This window comes from Oncorhynchus tshawytscha, linkage group LG18 (genome assembly GCF_018296145.1).
Source record: "Oncorhynchus tshawytscha isolate Ot180627B linkage group LG18, Otsh_v2.0, whole genome shotgun sequence".
Taxonomy (NCBI): Eukaryota; Metazoa; Chordata; class Actinopteri; order Salmoniformes; family Salmonidae; genus Oncorhynchus; species Oncorhynchus tshawytscha.
Window position 1 is genome coordinate 14,540,400 of NC_056446.1, and position 24,793 is coordinate 14,565,192.

The 24,793-nt window shown below is 46.1% G+C and overlaps 1 protein-coding gene across 9 annotated transcripts in view; it reads left to right on the top strand.

Moving 5' to 3' along the window:
* Window positions 1–24,793, top strand: part of lama2 (laminin, alpha 2) — a 135,860-nt gene that overhangs the window by 22,676 nt on the left and 88,391 nt on the right. For all 9 annotated transcript variants that reach the window (XM_042300691.1, XM_042300695.1, XM_042300693.1 and 6 more), the window contains exons 3-12: window positions 1,564–1,676; window positions 7,455–7,697; window positions 9,316–9,495; window positions 10,072–10,161; window positions 10,406–10,523; window positions 10,847–11,025; window positions 11,234–11,333; window positions 11,455–11,615; window positions 13,292–13,432; window positions 16,350–16,526. In XM_042300691.1, coding sequence (XP_042156625.1) covers window positions 1,564–1,676; window positions 7,455–7,697; window positions 9,316–9,495; window positions 10,072–10,161; window positions 10,406–10,523; window positions 10,847–11,025; window positions 11,234–11,333; window positions 11,455–11,615; window positions 13,292–13,432; window positions 16,350–16,526 — 1,502 coding nt within the window. The remainder of the gene's footprint in view (window positions 1–1,563; window positions 1,677–7,454; window positions 7,698–9,315; window positions 9,496–10,071; window positions 10,162–10,405; window positions 10,524–10,846; window positions 11,026–11,233; window positions 11,334–11,454; window positions 11,616–13,291; window positions 13,433–16,349; window positions 16,527–24,793) is intronic.

Sequence of the window (24,793 nt, forward strand, 5' to 3'; positions counted from 1 at the left end):
ACCCAGTACTAGATGAACTGGCCACTGAGTGTAATCCTGACACAGCCTTAAAGGGCCCATAGCTAATGCACTATGTAGGGAACAAAGTGCCATTTGGGGCGCATCCCAGAGCTCCATGTACCAACTGAGCAGCATATGTTAGAGTCCAGGGAGCAGGCAGCACGAATATCAGAGAGACTGATCGGCCTGAGAGACAGACAGACAAACACAGGACGACCTTGTTCAGTAATTAGACAAGTCTCTCAGAGAGGTCATTACTATTCCCTCCCAGTAATTTGAATCAAAGCGGGAGGGTACTGTAAATGCTTTTAGCAGACAATTACCGCAAAGAGGACTTCCTGCCTTGACGGTAAAGAGAAGAAGAAATGGACTCGTCATCATTTATCTTGTCTCATCGTTCAATAATGAGTCTTTCACATTTCTGGTAATTTCAGGTCTGACTAGAACGGTCTTTTTTGTTCATTCACATTTAGCCTGTCATGGCAGGCACTCATGATATGAAATACTGTACATTCCCACCATATTAGTATGCCATTAGTTTCTTTGTTTTACCACGAGAGAGAGACAATGTTTGAGTCCATATTTTACCCATCCACATCTTACAGCTGTGTGCCTGGTGAGCAACTAGCCATGCCAAAGAATATACACATTTAAGAAGGAGACTCACAAGCCTTATAATAACATCTGTGCTTTCCACCTGTTGCAAGTCTTCTGGTGATGACTGTTACAAATGTCTTGCCATTTCTGCCACTAGCCTGTACAGCAGCCAATGAATCACTTGACTTGTTCTTTAATTCCCATTGAAACCAAACCATTGTGTGGCTCCTAATCGTCGCTGAAATGTCATAGGAATGCCCTTCAACGCGTACATGTAAGAATTAAGGTGACAGTGATTAGCATAACTTCTAATTAGAGACAATTCTTTTGAAAGAGAAACTTGATTGTGAACCAATTGGGAATGATTTAAATGAATTATTTCTCTCGTAAATGGTAGGAAAACTATTAAACTGCTTAATCAAGAGGGCAACTTTAATGATCTTTTTCTGATTGGGAAATTATGCATACTGAATAGACTGATTTTCTGATGCAGTAAATCTTAAAGTACCTTAAGATGTGTACAGTTCCAGTCTTTTCTAAGCACCACATTTGAATGTTTTTACTGTTGCTTGAAAATCACTCTTGGTTGAGAGATCGTGAAAACACTATACGGAGGAGGACAACTCTTTGGAGGTCGATAAAGTGGTATTTTTAAAGCATTTAACATTTCATTTGCAAAGATAAAGAGGTTTTGAAAGGCTGTTTCTGTCCGTATATGATAATGAGTGGGGAGTAGTTCACAGAGACAGTGAGGGGCCTCCCTAAGCAACGCTTATTCATTAGCAGGCTCCTTACTGTTGCCATGGTTTCTAACTAGCACGGAAATGTCCGGAAATAAGTAGCGTATGATTGACAGTGCTCAATCATCTGATATCCAGCAGTCACATGCAACTCATATCTCCTATCTTCAAACACTGCTTATCTCCTGAAGCATAATGCTTTCTTTCATTTCATTTTTATTCCTAGAGCGTCACCCGATTGAATATGCCATCGATGGAACTAACAGATGGTGGCAGAGCCCCAGCATTAAGAACGGCATGGACTACCATTACGTCACAGTCACTCTGGACTTACAGCAGGTAGGAGATGAGGGTGATACTAAACTAGCCTGGTCCCAGATCTGTTTGTGGTGAATAGCCAACTCCTGTGTTTGTTGCCTGGCATGACAATAATCATAAGAGATGGCAAGACAGCACAAACAGATCTGGGACCAGGCTAACTGTAAACCCCATTGGAACTGTAAAGCCACTCGCAGCCAAGCCCCGGTCAACAGTGTAATGCACTTGGCAGCCTGATGTGACACTTGTCTGGGGTTTCACATTCTCACACGTTTGTTTAGTCTGGTTTGGAAAGAGTGTGTGTAAATATGCTGGCGGAAGACTTGCTATGAGATATAATGTGTAACTCGTCATGTGAGATGCACAGGTGGCCTGACTTGGAAGAGGGTTGTAGTTGACCTCTGTGAAACCCCCTGGCTTGAACTGTCTGAAAAGACTGTTATGGATTTCAATCTCTCAAAGGAGAGGAATTGTACTACTGCATCCTACCAGAGGAATTGTACTACTGCATCCTACCAGAGGATTTGTACTACTGCATCCTACCAGAGGAATTGTACTACTGCATCCTACCAGAGGAATTGTACTACTGCATCCTACCAGATGAATTGTACTACTGCATTCTTCCAGAGGAATTGTACTACTGCATCCTACCAGATGAATTGTACTTCTGCATTCTTCCAGAGGAATTGTACTACTGCATCCTACCAGATGAATTGTACTACTGCATCCTACCAGATGAATTGTACTACTGCATCCTACCAGATGAATTGTACTACTGCATCCTACCAGATGAATTGTACTACTGCATCCTACCAGATGAATTGTACTACTGCATCCTACCAGATGAATTGTACTACTGCATCCCACCAGTTCCCTCTGTCAATTTCTGAAAAATAAAAAGTTTCATACACATCTTTTCTTGGGCACTGACACATGAGCTATTACTTTCTAAAATTGATATTTTTTTCACTTTGCTCACTTGCTCAATATAATATCTCTGTTGCAGTGAGAAGAGTGCAGCCATCCTTAGAACAATTTGAGATTAACCCTAGAGGAACCGTAGCATGAAGGTAGTTGCATTTATGCCCACAAAGCACTATTTAAATTGGCCCATTTGAGAGGGTGTCTGGACTGCTGACTTCCTCCTTCAAGCATGTGTGTTCTGTAGGAGACTGTACTGCCTCATATCAGCATGGTACACCTGATATCTCTGACTATCAGAGCGTCTGTAATGACTCCTCTACTATTGACCTACAACAGGAAATGATTCAACCCAATGGAGACTCGCCGTTAATAAAGTTCAGCAATGTGCTGGGTCTCTGTGGGTTCTGGGTTCAAGAGCTGGCGGCGTGTGTGTGTGAATGTGTGTGTGCGTGTGTGTGTGTGTGTGTATGTGAGGGTGGAAGAGGGAGAGAGGAATCAGGGAAGAGGGGATCCTGAGGCTAGATTGTGATTGGTTTCGTAGGTGGTACAGTAACTCAGCTTCCTCCCAAGGCCTCGGATATGATCAAGGGTGAGCGTGAAGACGTGGCTCCGCTCCTAGGGCCTCCGCGGCTGGTGATTCATGGGAGTTTGTCCCTGGCTGAGTTATGATGCTTAGGTTCAGAGTGTGGCTCTCTGTAGACCCAGGCGAAGGGTCCCAGTCTGTGTTGGTCTCTCCCTTCCAGGAAATAGAGATGCAAGCACATCTCCTTCATTAATATCAGCCTGTCATATTACACAGGAGACCAAAGCAGGGTCAATCCGGAATTAATGACCATGTCACTCACACTGCTGAATTAAATATACAATGATACAAAGTTGGGACACTGGAATAAAAAAAAATCCAAGAGGGATGAAGGGGATCAATATATATATTTTTTTTAATCTCCTCGCTGGCTCCAGTAGAGTGAGCCCATCATTGGTTATTCAACCAGGAATACACTCTTAGAAAAAAAGGTGCTATCTAGAACCTGAAAGGGTTCTTTGGCTGTCCCCCTAGGAGAACCCTTTGAAGACCCCTTTATGGTTACAGGTAGAACCTATTTGGTTACAGAGGGTTCTACATGGAACCCACAAGGGTTCTACCTGGAACCAAAAGGTTTTTAACTGGAACTATAAATGGTTCTCCTATGGGGACAGCCAAATAACTCTTTAGGAAGCCTTTTTTTCTAAGACTGTAAGCATCAACCAAAGACTGAATTTGTAATAGGAGCTAAAAAAAAAGGTATAGCTTATATTTAATTTATTTAATGTACTGTACATAATAAACATGTGAAAGTGACCCAAATACTGTATCTAAGTGGTAAGTATGCAGACAGAGTCTCACTGAGGTCATCAAGCGTTCATAAATCATACCTTCCTGTGTTTAATTAGCGTTTGAAATCTGACACCGAGAAGTGCCTAGGCAGCCATTTTTTCCATGCTAATGTGAACTGGCCCATCACTCATCTCTATCCGGCCTGTCACCGTGGTGATGGAATTACTTTAGCTACACACATTGTCCCAGCTCAAACTGTTTGGCAGATTAGGGAGTTTGGTTTTAAGTAAAAATGGTATATTAATGTCTCTCTTACAACATGAACAGTAAACAATTCCCGAGATAACACATCTTGGAAATTGCTTCTTTCTTTTTTTTTCAGCAAAACCATCTGTTCGACTAATTAGATGTAATGGCATATTGAGGGTGATATACCAAGGTTATAATATTGCTATTTCACCATGAAGAACAATTAATCAGTAGTTGTATGCAGTAGAAATGTATTGAGAATAATTTAATTGATGTATACTGACGCTGACAGTGAACACCGAACAAACTACACTCTTTGTATTTAGCCTTTATGGTCTTTTTTAACAACAACATTTGTCACCAAGTGCTACGCAGTAGCTTGTAAGCACAGTGGAAAGGAACAATTACCTATTAAGTTCTGTCACCCCCTCCCTCATGGTTGAGCTAGCTTTGCCCATGGCCCTGTATGCAAAGTGTTCTCGCCATCAGTGCCCTTTAAAATGGAATCCTATTTGCGCTCCATTCAGGCGCTTTCCCCTGGCGGCCAGTCACCATGCTTGCTGTCGTCTCCTGCGATAAATGAGTCTGTGCTGTTGGCGCTGTCGATGATGTGTGTGAACGTATCGTTATTGCCCGTGACATCAGTGCTCTACTTTCCCCCCCTCGTTATCCGGGAGCCCCTAATGGAGTGGAAATCGGAATAATGACTGACACTGATGGGAAAGGGAAAGGGGGATACCTAGTCAAGTTGTACAACTGAATGTATTCAACTGAAATGTGTCTTTCGCATTGAACCCAACCCCTCTGAATCAGAGAGGTGCGGGGGGCTGCCTTAATCGACATCCACGTCTTCGGGCGCCTGGGGGAATAGAGGGTTAACTGCCTTGCTCAAGAGCAGAACGACAGATTTTTACCTTGTCAGCTCGGGGATTCAATCCAGCCACCCTTCAGTTACTGGCCCAACGCACTAACCAGTAGGCTACCTGCCGGAGGGGGCAGTGTGTGTGTGTGTGTGTGTGTGTGTGTGTGTGTGTGTGTGTGTGTGTGTGTGTGTCCCGTGCGTGTGTGTGTGTGTGTCCGCGTGCGTGTGTGTGTGTGTGTCCGCGTGCATGTGTGTCTTGGCCACTTTTTGATGGGACCGAAAATTATAAATCATTTTTTCCCAGTTTGACTGACGTGGTCCAATCAGTTATTAGTTCAATGCTCCCAAGACTTTAGCACAGACACAGAGGGGGATCTGAACAGGGGCATAAATACTATGGGAAATGAGACGCACCACATAGACTTCACTACTTTGATCATGCTACATGTCTAAGTCAGAGAAAAAAAAACGTGTTGTTCATATACAGGACATTTGAGCATGTTTGAATTAGATTCTATATGACAGCTGATGATTAATGACATACATGCCAGATACTTTAGCTTGGTATGCTATTCATAGACATGGAGGTGTTTGTCAGCGAGTGGCGCTCGACTTAGTGTGAAATATAATATGAAGCGGGTGTCAGTCGACATACCGCAAGGATTATTCTCAACACTTTAGGGCACACAAAACAAGCCCACACCATAGACCTCTGGCACCTCAGCCTCCAGTTGAGAAGGACAGTGATGTGACCTGGCTTTATCTATAGCTGGAGCTCAGAGAGTTAGCCTACATAGTTGTGGAATTAAAAAACAAAAATTGACCTTTAGATATTGCCTCTCGAATTATCTGGAGTCATGGGCCTTATTTCAAAGTAATTAAAGAGAGTGTTTGACGGACATTCTTTATCACTTCCTGTGATACGTGGAAAATAGATGATTGAGCGTAGGTAGGTAGGTTATCAAAGTTCTGTGCTTTAATTCGGCAGAGCAATTTAAATGGTTGATGTTTGCAGGTTATCTATCACTGAACCCAGGCCCTGGCCATTCTATTTTGTTGTTTTCCAAGTTTAACTTTTCTTTTGCTACTATACACACTAGTGCTCTCACCTTGTCATGTACGACTTGTGCTCTACATTCATATTCTTTATAGCGACCGCAGATTTTTAGGAACAGCAAATCTCTTCTGACTTAACTTTGATCAAAACAAACACAAAGAAATATGTGCAAACAAACAAATATATCCCAAATCTGCCAATTTTTATCCGTGTTTAAAATTACCCAGAACTTAGAGCTTAGCCAGTAGGGACAAAGAATCACAGCAGAGCAGGCGTTGACACTGATGTCATTGGACTTCTAGCTCTAAACTGTCCCTGGCCTGGAATCCACATGGTCAGGTCGCGACTCCAACACTTGGGACCGTGGTTACCAGGTCACGCTCTGCCCTGCAAACACATGTCGAGCACTGAAGAGCTCTCTTTTCTCTTTCCCTCCAGACTCCACTCTACACTTTAATCATCATATTTAGGTAAACATCCCCCCTACATACCCCTTATGCTGTGTGAGGACAACATCCACCATCCTTCCTTTCTTCCTGCTTCATCTGAATCAAGGAAACAAAGAGGCTTTGTGAGATTTCCCCTGCTACCTGGGCAGAATCCTATTGGGTTTCAGTGAAAGGGATGAATGCCGGGTTGAGTGGCGCTCTCTCTATTGTAAACGTTGAAACGTTACACCGTTATCTACTGTAGATGAAAGAGGCAAACTGTGAGTCATTTTTGATGTTGAGTCATTCTCCCAGGATGGGAGACATATTAACTTGAAGAAGTCAGTGACAAAATAGCTGTTTTTTTTGTTGTTGTTGTCAAGCAAGGTGGAATGTTGCCTTGCCCCTGTGCTCATTGTCTTTCTTGAGGAGCTGTCAAAGTGTTGCATTTACAGCTTGATGAAATTCAAATGTGGCCTTCGAGGGTATAGTACTGTAGATGCAACTTTATCTCTGTCCTGCTACATACAGAGACAGCCAAAGCTGATATGCCCTCAGGTACTCCAATGCTGAATAGCTGAAAAGACTGAAGCATGGGAATACATGTGCTGTTTCATTGGAAACTTCAAAGAAGGGACTCCATATTGTAGTGAATCTTGTACAGGAGTGGAGATTTCGTAATGACAAACACCTGAGGCACAATCTTGACCCTGCTCACTGACAGGATTCGTTATTTTAGTGTCTCCGGTTTTCCCATCAAACCTCACCGACCTGACTTACCCTTGTCTATGAACGTGTCACGGTGTCTATCAAAAGTGTTTCCTTAACCTGAATATGAAACTTCTTATATTACTTCACAAGACCCAAAGGGAGGACTGTCAAGATTCAGTTCCTTATTGTAAGCTAAGCTCCTGAGTTATATCTGAAATAGACTGCTGTAACACTCTTGTTTCTGCCCTACCAGGTGTTCCAGATAGCCTATATGATTCTGAAGGCTGCCAACTCCCCCAGGCCAGGTAACTGGGTGCTGGAGCGTTCCCTGGATGGGGTGACCTTTACCCCCTGGCAGTACTATGCCATCACAGACACAGAGTGCCTCACTCGCTTCAACATCCTTCCCCGCACCGGACCGCCATCCTACACACGCGACGACGAGGTCATCTGCACCTCTTTCTACTCCAAAATCCAACCCCTGGAGAATGGAGAGGTGAGGGGTCAGGCGCCAGGGGGTCCGAGTAGGGTCACTGAAAGGTCGTAGGGGTCCGCTGTGGCGCAACAGCTACAGGGACTTGTTTCTATGGTAGATGTGATTGTTTGTTGAACACTTCAAACTGAAATCCAATTTCAATTCAAATGCACAACGTAAATACGTGGATTCCATTTCACGATAATATATTAGATTCACCCATGGCCCACATGAAATAAGACCACCAGCACTTTCATTCACTTGCTTTAATGGGCAATGTATTGAAGCCATTTGCTGCTGACTTGATTGCCAGCTACAGTAGTATTTAAGTGCCCTGGTGGTTTAGTTCAATTACATGAGTCAGCTTTGAAATCACTCACCAGCTGCTCACAATCAAATGGACCTAATTAAAGTTGTGGTGAGCACAGTTGCCCTAATAGTGGACATCTTGTTTAGGAGTTAGGCATACAGTCTAGGCACGTAGCACATTTTATTTCATGGTGTGCTTTGTTGATGTCAAGAAATGCTTTTTTCCATGTTTGTTTTCATTGAGGATTTGGAATAAAGAAAGTCTACTTCACACAAAGAAGAAAACACACACACACACAGAAATCAACACAGAAATCACACACACACACACACACACACACACACACACACACACACACACACACACACACACACACACAGAAATCAACCCACCCCACACACACACACACACACACACACACAGAAATCACACACACAGAAATCAACACACACACACACACACACACACAGAAACACACACACACACACACACACACACACACACAGAAATCAACCCACCCACCCACACACACACACACACACACACACACAGAAATCAACCCACCCACACACACACACACACACACACAGAAATCAACCCACCCACACACACAAAGGACAGCGACGCTGCCTTGATCCGTTGTGGATCGGAGCAACTCCTTTTAATTGTGAGAGCCGCTTGCAGTGTGCTCTCTCTGACGGTAATTAAGCAGTCCAGTCCACAGCACCACCGTCGAGCCAGTTCATACTGCATTATCACCTACATAACTCAGTTCTCTAGCACCCTCCTCCCTCCTCCTTCCTCCACCTACCCCCCAGAGCCCCCCGTCCTCCCCCCACCTACTCCGCCCAGGCCCCCTAGGAGCTCTTGTCAGCCGGCTCCTTTTAGGTTGTGACAGGAAGCGTGATCACAGCGAAATCCTAAGTGAGTCGTAGGCCGGTGTCAACACATCGCAGATCTCATATTGAAATGTCACTCTCTCTGACTTCTTCAAAAACAGCCAAGCTAACCACACCGCCTTAATTAACAGGCAGACACAGTTAACCCTTCACAGCTGCAACCAATTTTTTTTTTTTTTACCAGGTTCATTAATGTGTTGTCTTCTTACCTCAGCAGTGGTGTGCTCTGAATGTTGTAATGGTGCTGTTTTTTAATGGATTTTCTGTGTAGAGATTGAATTAAGTCTTTGTTAAATACAGTATTGAACAGGGGTCATTAAAGATCTCCCTTTTCCTTTATAACAGACTTGGCGTCTTTTTGAATGTATCAATCAATTACTAAGAATCTGCACCATTCGGTGCTTTGTCTTAATTTGCACCCGGGTCATAGATCCACACCTCTCTGATCAATGGAAGGCCGAGCGCTGATGACCCCTCCCCGACTTTACTGAACTTCACCTCCGCACGCTACATCCGCCTGCAGTTCCAGCGAATCAGAACCCTCAACGCTGACCTCATGACCCTGGCCTTCAACGACCCCCGCGATGTTGACCCCATCGTGACCCGGCGGGTAAGAACGACCCAACATGTCGGTGGCTAGGCATTACCATCGCCTTCATATAGCCTCATGTATTCCATCTGTGAGCCACAACCATATGGTGGGTACACTACCGTATACCCACCACCGCTATCCGAATCAGTGAAATGGCCGTGCGGCACGTTGATTACATTGCGCTCACCAGACAGATGGGTCTTAATTAAAAATGTCTATAATTAAGAAATCTGTTCCTTTCTGAGCAACGTCCACCTCATCATGTGTTGACATTGGCCTACCCTATCAGTCACCCAGCGAGCTTCTGTGTGACGCATAATTACCGGACAGATTGCAGGGTTTATTTTGAGCGAGGAATTTTTCATTTATAAAATACTGCTCAATTTAGTCATACAAAAGGGACTTAAATGATGAAATTGTGGATGAAATTGGCTCTCACTCTCTGAGAAATAAGTGTCTTTGAATAAACTAGACTGTGATGTATTTTTTTGTAGAAGTAGCCAGTGTCTGATGGTCGAAATATTCCTCTCCATTTCTCTCCACTTGTTGCTGTCTCCTATGTGTTTTTTTGTGTGTTTTTTTTCCCCTCCGCAGTATTACTACTCTATCAAAGACATCTCAGTTGGAGGGATGTGTATCTGCTATGGCCATGCTAAAGCCTGTCCTCTGAACAACCAGACCAAGGTATGTCATTCAACCTACAAGTCTCCATCCATGACCCCCTTCTCTACATTGTGAGATAGATTTTCTCTCCCTGGGCACAGTTCATTTTCGCATTTGATTGTAACTCCAGAAGGGAGACGTGATACTCTTTGACCCCGGGGCCCTCGTTTGAAGTGCGCTCCAGTTGTTTCTTGGGTGAAAAGATCTGAGTCGTCCCTTGAGCGACGATGACACTGTAACGTGGCGTAATTTCATCCCCTGTCAGAAATTCAGCTGTGAGTGTGAACACAACACGTGCGGGGAGAGCTGTGACCGCTGTTGCCCCGGATACAACCAGAAACCCTGGATGGCTGGGACCTTCCTCACTCGCCACGTCTGTGAGAGTAAGATCACACAGTGATACAACACAGCATTACAGACTGCACATACGACTGCCAATTTTATATTGAATTGTTTAGTATGATCCTATGTTATGTGATTTGGTTTTATCTTGCTATCTTATTTTGATGTTATGTAAACTTGATGGGGGAAAACAATGTCTGTTAAATAAAAAATTTAAAAAACTTATGGACCTCAACTTGAGAGACACCTGGTAAACAGCGCTAAACAATGTTTTCATACAGTTCTTTTTTCCCCCTTGAGGTACTGTGATAATTCCATTTGTTTACTGGATCTTTCCTTTGGTTTTATTTGATGCTGTCTACAGAGTGTAACTGCCATGGGAAATCTGAGGAGTGTTACTTCAACCAGACAGTGGCAGGCAACAAACAGAGCCTGAACTCCCAGGGGGAGTACGTGGGGGGAGGGGTGTGTGTAGGGTGCACCAGGAACACAGCCGGAGTCAACTGCCAGACCTGTGCTGATAGCTACTACAGAGCCACTGGGGTATGTACCGGTACTCTATAGTCCAGTTGACTAGGAGCTAAGCAGTGAATAATCAATAGCGACTCCGTATCGATAGCTTTGTATCGTGACCAGGGCCATGAGTTTTTCCTGGCCTGAGCAGGAAATACTCTGGGCCCTATCATGATATACTATGTTCCCAATAGCAAAGACGGCTTGTCAGAGTCTCCATCTCTCCTCTTCCCTTCAGTTGAGTCCAGAGGAATCCGACCCGTGTCAGCCCTGCTCCTGTGACCCAGAAGGTTCTCTGTCCCCAGCATGCGTTCCAGACCAGTCCCAGGCTGAAGGAGGTATGCTCCTCAACCTCTCTGTTCTCCCCCCTCCGCTGATCTAGCTGTCATATGCCCCCCCACCCCCGGTCTCCCTGTTTAGTGCTAAAGCCTGCGTCTCTCCTCCTGTCTGGTCCTACAGACCTCACGGCTGGATCCTGCCACTGTAAGCAGGGTTACGGGGGACAGCAGTGTGACAGGTGTACCTTTGGCTACAGCGGCTACCCCAAATGTATCCGCTGTAACTGCAGTCTAGACGGAAGCCGAAACAAGGATCCGTGCCTGCTGCCCTGTGTCTGCAAGGTAGGTCACGCTCTCCTCCTTCTCCTTCTCCTCCTCCCTGTATCTCTATCCTCCCTTCTCCTTCTCCTCCCACACCACCAGAACCAATCCATTCAGTGTCAGGGGTGGACACATCAGCCGCGACGCTTCACGACCCTCGTAGGGCCAACCGCTCCGAGTGGCGTCGAGTTCTTCTCTCTTAATTGCTCCCGTAGAAAATGTGACTTGTCATTTGTTGTTCAAATTAGCCGGCTACTTCCGCCACTGCTATTGTGCACACTCATGTCTCACATATGTCCTATCCTGGGCAAACTCACTCTTTCACTAGCCAATTATACTGTCTGACCGCAGGGATGTCAAGGAGAAGCGGGGAACTTTGCTCTCTTCGTCTAATTATTGAGCTGTGGGGATGATGTGCAGTCAAACATTGCATTTCCTTCTGTCTCTTAGTGAGTCAGACGCTACTGAAACTTTTCTCCAACTTAAGTGCACAGGCAGAGAAAGACAGTTGGTATCTAACGAACACATCATCACTTTCTCCAGTTAGAGAAATGGCCTCAGGAGAGCGCTGGTTCAATGTAACATTTAGGATAGCTAATCATTTCTCAAGTGCCTCATTTTGTTTCCCTTGATAGCGTCTTGAAAAAATGTCTCGTATACCTTATCGTGTTTTTTTCTCGGTCATATACTGTAGAGGTTTAAACAAAGACACGCTAACCAGTTTCTTCCAATTAAATAATTGGAAAATCCCTACCTCAGAAATCATGTAATTTGGGGTGTGCCAGTTCCCATTTGACAGTGCCCAAGCAGTGATAGCTTTGTGCAGGCAGCCAGCCAATGTAGGTGGAATATAACATTTGTAAATGACATTAGAAGAGAAAGTGGCACAATTCCAGAATGGCAACGCAATTTCTATTAGTGGTTGACTATGAGACATGAAGTCACTATTTACAATACACAGACATGGTGAGAAATAACAGGGGAATTGAATTGGCCTTGTGAAGCATAATGCTTTCATACCCTCTTTCTTTTCCCCAGGCGAGATAAAGTATCTAGCCACTCAGAACCACAGAAACCTAGCTTGGCTACGTGGGCATGCCAGATGAATGTGCATTGCGGTTCGTTAGCCGAAGCTCAGGGATGATGGCATATAAAATGTTGATTTTGCCAAGTGTTTATCTATCTGTGCATGTTTAATAATCCAATATTCAACCAGACAATAATCGCTACCAGTTGTTACAGGTGATGTTTGTTCGAAGAGTTCCCCTCAATGTGTGGTCATACTTTGTAGAATGTTTCTGGCATCGCTTAGCTTATTGTTTTTCACATTCGTTATTTGTTTAATGACTTTTGTCTACTTCTACTTGTAGTATGTGATCTTGGGAGAGAGGGAACGTCTGCCCCAGGGGTGTGTGGGCTGTCACAGTGTGTGAGTGCCTGTATAGCACATCCTTCTCATCCAGATGCTCTGTGTCTGTGTGTGTGTGTGTGTGTGTGTGTCTGGTTGTGTGTGTGTGTGTGTGTCTGGTTGTGTCTTTGTGTGTGTTTGGGTGTGTCTTTGTGTGTGTATGTGTTTGTTTGTTTGTTTGTTTGTTTGTGTGTGTGTGTGTGTGTGTGTGTGTGTGTGTGTGTGTGTGTGTGTGTGTGTATGTGTGTGTGTGTATGTGTGTGTGTGTGTCTGTGTGTGTATGTTCCAGGAAAACGTAGAGGGGGAGAACTGCGACCGCTGCAAACTGGGTTTCTATCATCTCCTGGGCGAGCGTCTCCACGGCTGTGAGAAGTGCTACTGTTCCGGCGTGGCGAGTGACTGCTCCGATTCCCACTGGACATACCATAATGTAAGAGACTACGCCAGGCCTCACTCTCTCATTTTCCCCCACAAACACAACTCATTAGTGCCTCTTGCCTGGCGCTGTGCTGCAGAGTTAACCCTCTACGGGCCGGCCTTATTAAAACAGGGTGCTGATGGCTGGGCTGATGACAGGGTGCAGTGGAGGAGGAGGTAGAGCCACACACACACACACGCACACACACACACACACACACACACACACACACACACACACACACACACACACACACACACACACACACACACACACACAGACACACATACACAGCCATAAATACAGGCTGATTTATACCGCACCACACACTCTGACATGTTGGCAGGATGAGGTTGGCGAGGGTCAGAGGTTAATGATCTGCAGAGGGTGATTGTGGGTAAACAGGGTGGTGGGTAGGGTGGCGATATAGACAGGCGGGGGAGGTAGAGAGGAGGGGGCAGTGGAGGCAGACCGGTCACTGAATTATAGGGCCTGATCTACGGTGGGATACTGCATGTGACAGACAGCCACACATCTGTCTACGCAATTAACCTGACCTTGAGTTCTCCCTTCAAACCACCATTCTTTAACCACTATGTGTGGTAAGGGTGGTGTGGGGGGTTGGTTTGAGGACGTGCGTTTGCGTGTGTGTACTTGGCCGTGTGTGTGTGTGCGACCATGTGTCTGAGGGAAGATAGAGGACATGGTGTGTGCATGCGTGCGCGCGTGTGTGTGTGTGTGTGTGTGCGTGTGTGTGTGAGGTCTAATCTGTTTGTGGAGAAGACCATTTTCAACCTATATGACACAAAGGAATAAGTCATATTAAGACCAAAGTGGGACATTATCAGAGGAAAGGTTAATCAGCCTGGGCCTTAATGAACATGTACCTCTCTGTACCTCTCTCCATCCTAATGACCTGTACCTCTCTGTACCTCTCTCCATCCTAATGACCTGTACCTCTCTGTACCTCTCTCCATCCTAATGACCTGTACCTCTCTGTACCTCTCTCCATCCTAATGACCTGTACCTCTCTGTACCTCTCCTCTCTCCATCCTAATGACCTGCACCTCTCTGTACCTCTCTGTACCTCTCTCCATCCTAATGACCTGTCCCTCTCTGTACCTCTCTGTACCTCTCTCCATCCTAATGACCTGTACCTCTCAGTACCTCTCTGTACCTCTCTCCATCCTAATGACCTGTCCCTCTCTGTACCTCTCTGTCACCTCTCTCCATACAGGTCTAATGACCTGGATACCTCTCTGTACAGGTCATTAGGATAGACCTCTCTCCATCCTAATGACCTGTACCTCTCTGTACCTCTCTACAGGTTCATTAGGATAGAGAGAGGTACAGGTCATTAGGATAGAGAGAGGTACAGGTCAGGTACAGAGAGGTACAGGTCATTACAGGTCATTGGATAGAGAGAGATACAGGTACAGGATGGAGAGAGGTACAGGTCATTAGTCATTAGGATGGAGAGAGGTACAGGTCATTAGGATGGAGAGGAGGAGGGTACAGAGAGGTACAGGTCATTAGGATAGAGAGAGGTACAGGTCATTAGGATGGAGAGAGGTACAGGTCATTAGGATGGAGAGAGGTACAGAGAGGTGCAGGTCATTAGGATAGGATAGAGAGAGGTACAGGTCATTAGGATGGGAGAGACAGGTCATTAGGATGGAGAGAGGTACAGAGAGGTACAGGTCATTAGGATGGAGAGAGGTACAGGTCATTAGGATGGAGAGAGGTACAGGTCATTAGGATGGAGAGAGGTACAGGTCATTAGGATGGAGAGAGGTACAGAGAGGTACAGGTCATTAGGATAGAGAGAGGTACAGGTCATTAGGATTACAGGATGGAGAGAGGTACAGGTCATTAGGATAGAGAGAGGTACAGGTCATTAGGATAGAGAGAGGTACAGAGAGGTGCAGGTCATTAGGATGGAGAGAGGTACAGGTCATTAGGATGGAGAGAGGTACAGGTCATTAGGATGGAGAGAGGTACAGAGAGGTACAGGTCATTAGGATAGAGAGAGGTACAGGTCATTAGGATGGAGAGAGGTACAGGTCATTAGGATGGAGAGAGGTACAGAGAGGTGCAGGCCATTAGGATAGAGAGAGGTACAGGTCATTAGGATGGAGAGAGGTACAGAGAGGTACAGGTCATTAGGATGGAGAGAGGTACAGAGAGGTACAGAGAGGTACAGGTCATTACACGCACACACACACACACACAAGGTTAATGTAAAAAACATGAGGAAAAGGCACTTTATTCCACATTTGAGGATATTCACTTGGCAGATCTATTGAAGAAATAAATGAGAGCGACTAGAAAAAAACCAAACATGATCATAGCCTGGCAAGGGAAAGCGTCTGTCGTATAAATCGCAGGCTGCCAGACAAGAGTGTTCATTGTGATTTAAGGAAGAGGGAAGCCGAGTGGTGTCAAACCATGATGTATTTTCCTCTGCCTCGCACATAAAGAATATAAATCACCGAAAAATATCTCAACCAAAATCGGACTGTGGAATATGTTTTTCGATACTTATCTCGACCCAGGAAGAGTTGTCTCTGTGTTCATTGGAGGGGAAAAAATAGCAAATGAGTTTTTTGGGATTGTCACAGTTTTAATGACAGTTGATGGCAATACGTAGGCAACACTGCATGGTAAAGCCAGAAGCAGAATATCTCAATATTTAAAGGGACAAATCACAAATCAAAGAAACATTTTATTTCGTAAACAACAGGTGTAGACTAACAGTGAAATGCGTACTAACGAGCCCTTCCCAACAATGCAGAGAGAAAAATGTTCCTCCATCATAAGGGTTACATAACACTGCCATAACAAGGACATATCATAGTGTCATAAACAGTGAGACGCTTTCTGCATGCATTGATAGAATCAAACCCATATGCTATGTGTTTCTGTTCAGGAGACATCCATGGCCGGCTGGTCCCTCACAGCAGAGGATGGGGAGGGGAAGGTGTGGCCCGCCGCCAGCAGAGACAGAGACAGGTCCCAGACACTCAGGATCGATAACCAGGAAGCCAGGAGACACCTTCCTGCTATCTACTACTGGAGCGCACCTGGAGAGTACCTGGGAAACAAGGTCAGCCCACAACAGCCCCCTTTCTCACACACCACACCACATACACAAACTATTGTTCAATCTTAAGTTTGACTCTTTATTAGTTTCTTCCCTCTTCTCCTCATAGCCTTTGCATGTCTTCCCATCCCATTGTCTCTAACTCATTATTTTCCTCTCACTGCATTCTGGGGGAAAGCAATGCTTCGCTCCATGAACTCTGTAATAATATTTTTTTTTCTCTCACAAACGTCTTCAGGCATGACGATTTACTCTGCTCTCCCTAATGTCAAAAAGGCACATCACATCATTATGAGCTTTATATAGGGGTCCACAATAGGGAACTAATGTATGTGTGTCTGTGTGTTTGTGTGTGTGTGTGTGTGTGTGCGTGCGTGCGTGTGCGTGTGTGTGTAAGGCAGTCAAGCAGGATTTCAGTAAAAGGATCAGACACTGAAGCAGAGAATTCTCTCATGCTAACGTGACGCTCAAAGCCCAACACAATTACTCCTGTACGTCCGTGGTGCCATGTTTCATCTCGTGAATTATCACCATTGTGACATGCATTAAAAGTGACAGCCTCGTTTCTAATGGAAAAGAGAAATTGTTACATTTCGCTCCAGCTCCTACCAGAGTTTATGACGGCACACGGGTCTCGTTCTTTCGGGCTTTATGTATTTGGGGGAGGCTTGTTGCTGTTTACTATGTCCTTCCCTCTCCAAATAGAGTTCAAATCAAATCCCGCAAAAAATGTCACATGAGCCGAATACAACAGGTGTAGTAGACCTTACAGTGAAATGCTTAATTACAAGCCCTTTATCAACAATGCAGTTTTAAGAAGAAAAATAGGAAAAAAAAGAGATAAGAATAACAAATCATTTAAGAGCAGCAGAAAATGACTATAGCGGGGCTATATACAGGGGGTACAGAGTCAATGTCAATGTACGGGGAACACCGGTGTCGAGGTAATTGAGGCAATATGTACATGTAGGTAGAGTTATTAAAGTGACTATGCATAGATAATAACAGAGAGTAGCAGCAGCGTTCCAGATGGGGTAGCCATTTGATTAGCTGTTCATGAGTCTTATGGTTTGGGGATAGAAGCTATTTAGGAGCCTTTTGGACCTAGAATTGGCGCTCCAGTACCGCTTGCCGTGCGGTAGCAGAGAGAACAGTCTGTGACTAGGGTGGCTGGAGTCTGACAATTTTTAGGGCCTTCCTCTGACGCCGCCTGGTGTAGAGGTCCTGGATGACAGGAAGCTTGGCCCTGGTGATGTACTGGGCCTTACGCACTACCCTCTGTAGTACCTTGCGGTTAGAGGCCGAGCAGTTGCCATACCAGGCAGTGATGCAACCCGTCAGGATGCTCCCGATGGTGCAGCTGTAAAATCTTTTGAGGATCTGAGGACCCATGCCAAATCTTTTCAGTCTCCTGAGGGGCATTAAGTTTAGTCGTGCCCTCTTCACGACTGTCTTGCTGTGCTTGGGCCATGTTAGTTTGTTGGTGATGTGGACGCCAAGGAACTTGAAGCTCTCAACCTGCTCCACTACAGGCCCATCAATGAGAATGGGGGCGTGCTCGGTCCTCCTTTTCCTGTAGTCCACAATCATCTCCTTTGTCTTGATCACATTGAGGGAGAGGTTGTTGTCCTTGCACCACACGGTTAGGTCTCTGATCTCCTACCTATAGGCTGTCTCATTGTTGTCAGTGATCAGGCCTACCAATGTTGTGTCATCAGCTAACTTGATGGTGTTGGAGTTGTGCCTGGTCATGCAGTCATGAGTGAACAGGGAGTACAGGAGGGGACTGGGCACGCAACACCTGAGAGGCCCCCATGTTGAGGATCAGTGTGGCGGATGTGTTGTTACCTACCCTTACCACCTGGGAGTGGCCCGTCAGGAAGTACAGGATCCAGTTGCAGAGGGAGGTGTTTAGTTCCAGGATCCTTAGCTTATTGATGAGCTTTGAGGGCACTATGGTGTTGAACGCTGAGCTGTAGTCAATGAATAGCATTCTCACATAGGTGTTCCTTTTCTCCAGGTGGGAAAGGGCAGTGTAGAGTGGAATAGAGATTGCATCATCTGTGGATCTGTTGGTGCGGTGTGCAAATTGGAGTGTGACTAGGGTTTCTGGGATAATGGTGTTGATGTGAGTCCTAACCAGCCTCTCAAAGTATTTAATGGCTAAAGACATGTCATTTAGGCAGGTAAAGTTAGTGTTTTGGGGTACAGGGACTGTAGTGGTCTACTTGAAATGTGTCGGTATTACAGATTCAGACAGGGAGAGGTTAAAAATGTCCATCAACCTCTCCCTGTCTGAGTCTGTAATACCGACACATTTCAAGTAGACCACTATAGTCCCTGTACCCAAAAACACTACGTTTACCTGCCTGAATGACATGTTGGTCAGCACATGCTTGGAGTACACATCCTGGTAATCCGTCTGGCCCTGCGGCCTTGTGAATGTTGGCCTGTTTGAAGGTCTTACTCACATCGGCTGCGGAGAGCTTGATCACACAGTCGTCCGGAACAGCTGATGCACTCATGCATGTTTCAGTGTTACTTGCCTCGAAGCGAGCGTAGATGTTATTTAGCTGATCTGTTAGGCTCATGTCACTGGGCAGCTCTCAGCTGCACTTCCCTTCGTAGTCTGTAATAGTTTGCAAGACCTGCCACATCCGACGGGCGTCGGAGCCAGTGTAGTACGATTCAATCTTAGTCCTGTATTGATGCTTTGCCTGTTTGATGGTTCGTCGGAGGCATAGCGGGATTTCTTATAAGCTTCCAGGTTAGAGTCCCGCTCCTTGAAAGTGGCAGCTCTACCCTTTAGCTCAGTGCAAATGTTCAAATCCATCGCTTCTGGTTTGGGTATGTACGTACAGTCACTGTGGGGACGACGTCCTCGATGCACTTATTGATAAAACCCGTGACTGATGTGGTGTAATCCTCAATGCCATTGGAAGAATCCCAGAACATGTTCCAGTCTGTGATAGCAAAGCGGTTCTGTAGTTTAGCATCTGCTTCATCTTACCACTTTTTTCTAGACCGAGTCCCTGGTGCTTCCTGCTTTAGTTTTTGCTTGTAAGCAGGAATCAGGAGGATAGAATTATGGTCAGATTTGCCACATGGAGGGCGAGGGAGAGCTTTGTACACGTCTCTGTGTGTGGTTGCACATTTAACATGCTGGTAGAAATGAGGTAAAACATATTTAAGATTCCCTGCATTAAAGTCCCTGGCCAGTAGGAGCACCGCCTCTGGAAGAGCATTTTCCTGTTCGCTTATGGTCGGAATACAGCTCATCGAGCACGATTTTAGTGTCAGCATCGGTCTGTGGTGGTATGTAGACACCTACGAAAAATACAGAGGAAAACTCTAGGTAGATAGTTTGGTCTACAGCTTATCATGAGATACTCTACCTCAGGCGAGCAAAACCTTGAGACTTCCTTAGATATTGTGCACCAGCTGTTGTTCATATATATACATAGGCCCCCGCCCGTATCTTACCAGAGGCTGCTGTTCTGCCCTGATGATTCAGTTTATAACCCGCCAGCTGTATGTTCTTAATGTCGTCGCTCAGCCACGACTCGGTGAAACACAAGATATTACAGTTTTGAATGTCACGTTGGTAGGATATACATGCAGGATGGAAGGCAAGGGCAGATTAGCCACTTGTCGCCTGATCCTCGCAAGGCACTCTGATCTTTCCACACAAAGTTCAGTTTCCTTCTCCAGCGAATCACAGGGATCTGGGCCTGGTCGAGTGTCTGTGGTAGTATATCCCTCCCATCCGACTCATTGAAGAAGAACTCTTCATCCAGTTTGAGGTGAGCAATCGCAGTTCTGGTGTCCAGAATCTCTTTTTGGTCGTAAGAGACAGTAGCAGTAACATTATGTACCAAACTAACAACGCGAAAAAACTAACAAAATAACATAGTTGGTTAAGAGCCGATAAGACAGCAGCCCTCCCTTCCGGCGCCATCATAAACTCACTTAGTTTGTATCATTGTTGAGTTAGAGTTCTTGAGATTCAGGTAAAACAGATCAGATTACCACCACACAGTAATTAGAATGAAGTTAACACAATGTTGCCATGGTTCCTCCTGGCACCAGAGGGTGGTAGAGACCGCCCTAGAGACTTTTATTGGACTTAGGTGTGTCTTATTATTTCATGATTGTGTCTCTGTTAAAAGAGGTGTGTTTTCTGGGGCCTTTTGCAGAAGCTCGAATTGTTTCCCTTGTGCGTTTGTTTCGGGTCATGTGAGTGAGTTTTCGAGATGTAGTGTTTGTTGTTTTTTCAAGTGTACTGGGATCCTGCGGCTAACGTATCTCAGTAAAGTATTATGTTTTTCCTTAACCACTGATTCCTTGTCTGGTCTCTTCTTTGCACCTGGTTCCAACCTTACCACATCACAGCGAGCTTCTGCCACAACATGGACCCAGCAGACATCACCCATATCCGGAATGTGGTAGCCCACCAAGGAGCACTGTTAGGACGGCAGCAAGAACAGCTCTCTCAATTCTCCAGGACCCTTCGGGCACTTGCCAGGTCCCTCCAACCACGGCACGGCCCCAACCCAGAAGGGGCCAATGCCCATGTCTCATCGCCCAGTGCTACAGATGTCATTGTGGTTCATCCAGGGAACCTGCACCGGGAACCCAAGATCCCAGCCCCTGAGCGGTATGACGGCCACCCAGGAGGATGCAAGGAGTTCCTCACCCAGTGTTCTCTGGTGTTCGAGCTAAAGTCTTTCTCGTTTCACACCGATCGGGCCATGATCGCCTACATCATCTCTCTACTCTCGGGCAAGGCCCTGGCATGTGCAATGGTGGTATGAGAACAGCAGCCACCATCTTACAGATCCTTGAGTTCTGCACCCTTGCAGCCGAGAGTGGGTGGAATACGGAGGCACTGGTTTATTTTTTTATTTTTAATTTTACCTTTATTTTACTAGGCAAGTCAGTTAAGAACAAATTCTTATTTTCAATGACGGCCTAGGAACAGTGGGTTAACTGCCTGTTCAGGGTCAGAACGACAGATTTGTACCTTGTCAGCTCGAACTTGCAACCTTTTGGTTACTTTTCCAACGCTCTAACCACTTGGATACCCTGCCACCGGTTACCACTTTCCACCAGGGTCTGTCTAACTCCATCAAAGATGAACTAGCCGCTCGGGAACTGGGAGAGGACCTTGAGTCCCTGATTGACAACCACATCCAGAAACGGGTGAGACAATGCCCTTTTGACACCATTCCAGCATTCCGGTTTCCTGAACACACCAAGTCCACCGAGCCCAGTATGGAGGATCCCATGCAGCTGGGTTGCACACATCTGAGCCCACAAGAACATGACAGGTGAATGCGCGAAGGCTGCTGCTTGCCAGGACAGGGGGAGACCCTGACGAGCTGTGCAGGTACCTTCCGGCTACCCAATCACCATCTGTTACTACCCGCAACCCTCCACTGGGACAACCGTCAGCACCAGATTCCAGCTTTTGTGGACTCTGGGGCCGTGGATAATTTCATTGATCAAAACTTCGCCAGAGTTACAGATCCCCTGCGTGAAATGTCCAATCCCTCAGCAGATTCAAGCCCTTGATTGATGCCCTATTGGCTCCGGTCAGGTGGAATATCAGAACAAGCCCATTCTATTGCAGGTTGGGGTGAAACTCTGAGACTTAGTTTTCTGTTGATCACTGCTCCCGAGAACCCCCTTATCCTAGGGTACCCCGGGCTAGTGCTATATAACCCACTAGTTTCCTGGTCCATGGGACACCTACTAGACTGGGGTAAGGACTGCCAGACTAAATGTCTAAGACCCCCACCAAGAGCCTCGCCATTTCCTCCTGCATCCCTTGAAGACCAAGACTTTTCCACTCTCCCTCCCAAATACTTTGACCTCGAGGAGGCTTTCAGTAAGAGGCAGGCCGCCACCCTTCCCCCTCACCGTCCTTATGACTGTGCCATAGAACTCCTACCCGGCACCACCCCTCCCTGGGGTCGTCTGTACTCCCTCCTGACCCCTGAAGCAGCAGTCAAGGACAATTACATCAGGGAGTTGCTGGAGGCAGGTTTCATTCGCCCCTCTACATTCCCTACTGGTGCAGTCTTCTTCGTGGGTAAGAAGGATGGAGGCCTGTATCCCTGCATCGACTACAGAGGGCTGAACCAGATTACGATCCAGAATCCTTACCCCCTACCCCTGATGTCCTCCACCTTGGAATTGGTCCAAGGGGCCCAATTCTTCACCAAACTGGACCTCCACAACGCTTACAATCTGGTGACAATCAGAGAGGGAAATGAGTGGAAGACTGCCTTTAACACCCCTAGTGGCTACTATGAGTATTTAGTCAAGCCCTTCGGATTATCAAACTCACCGGCAGTCTTTCAAGCGTTGGTCAATGACACCCTTAGGGATATGTTGAATCGGTTTTTCTTCGTTTACCTCAACAGCATCTTGATCTTCTCCAAGACCCTTCTGGAACACATAATGCACGTCCGCCAAGTCCTGAGAAGCCTCCTGCAGAGTCAACTATATGTCAAGATAGAGAAGTGGGAGTTCCACATATCCAAGGTTTACTTCCTGGGTCACATTATCTCTACTGCAGGCATCCAAATGGACCCCGTAAAGATTGAGGCGGTCGCCGACTGGCCCCGTCCCACCTCAATCAAGCAGGTCCAGCTTTTCCTCGGGTTTGCCAATTTTTACAGGTGTTTTATACGCAACTTTGGTGTGGTGGCACCTCTCACGGTCATGACCCGCAAGTCCCAGACCCGTTTTTGCTGGACCCCCAAGGCTGACAGGGCATTCATGGAGCTCACGGTACATTTCACCTCTGGACCCATCCTCGTTAATCCTGATTCAACTCGTCCCTTTGTGGTGGTGGTGGATTCCTCGGACACCAGAGCAAGGGTGGTCCTTTTACAGGGGAACGAGGAGGACAAGAAACTGAACCCATTTTCCTTTCTCTCCAAGTTGTTCTTGCCAGCGAAACGCAACTACGATGTAGGCAACCAGGATCTCTTGGCAGTTAAGTGGGTTCGAGGGGTAGAGACACTTTTTGGTGGGGGCACGTCATCCTTTCGTGATCTGGACGGACCATAAGAATTTGATCTCCATTCAAGAAGCCAAGAAGTTGAACGCTCGCAGGCTAGGTGGGCTCTGTTTTTTTAACAGGTTCCGTCTCAAGCTGGTAAGGACCAGTCCATGCTCTCCCCCCACACCTGCTCCTCCGCCCCCTCGACTTGTGGATGGGTGCCTGACCTACATGGTCCGGCATCTGTTGGAGGCTTGTCGGGTCCGCTACGGTCCCGAGGAGCGGGCGTGGGTGCCTGCCGGGACATCCTGGGCTGGGTCTTGTTGGAGACTTCAAACAACTACGTGGTGGTCGTCATGACTCTGCGGCTGGAGCCGCTTCTAGAGGTGGGGATATTGTCATGGTTCCTCCTGGCACCAGAGGGGGACAGAGACCGCCCTAGAGACTTTTATTGGACTCAGGTGTGTCTTATTGTTTAATGATTGTGTCCCTGTTAAGAGAGGTGTGTTTTTGTGGTCCTTTGCAGAAGCTTGAATTGTTTACCGTGTGTGTTCACTTCCTGCGTGATTTTTCAAGACTTGGTGTTTGTTGTTTTTTCAAGTGTACTGTGATCCTACGGTTACCGTATCTCAGTAAAGTATTATGTTTATCTTTAACCACTGATTCCTCGTCTGGTCGCTTCTCTGCATCTGGGTCCAAACTTACCACGTCACAAATATAGCCCCCATAAAAGAAATGTGTACAGCTGTATATTCACTTGTCTGACATATCAGTGGAAAAATGCATCTTAATTGCTGCCTATTCCTTTAACTTCTAGAACTGATTCTTGACCATGTATATCCTGTTTCTCCATTTAACAGGGGATGTGGTGACAAATTTACAGGAGATAATAAAACCCATAAACCTGCAAACAAATCTCAAATTAACTTTTTTAGACAGAAATCTCCACAGGTTGATTGACTATTGCCCTTGTGCCGAGGGCTGCCTCCTTGCCTCCCCTGGCCAAGCAAAGTGAAAGGAATAGCACCAATTACTGCGGCTGCCTCTTCACTGAGTTGTGACCTATCATGGGTAATAGACTATTATGATGATAAATGAACCCATCTCGGTAGCGCTTGCCTGAGTACACACTTCAGCACTTTCTCCCAGTGAGGAGCGGGGGCCATTACCCCTCGCCTTCAGATTGACAAGGCCGACGGAGCGCCGAGTGCCCAAGAGAATATGCATGGGTGGGTGCCAATGATTGTTTTACCCATAT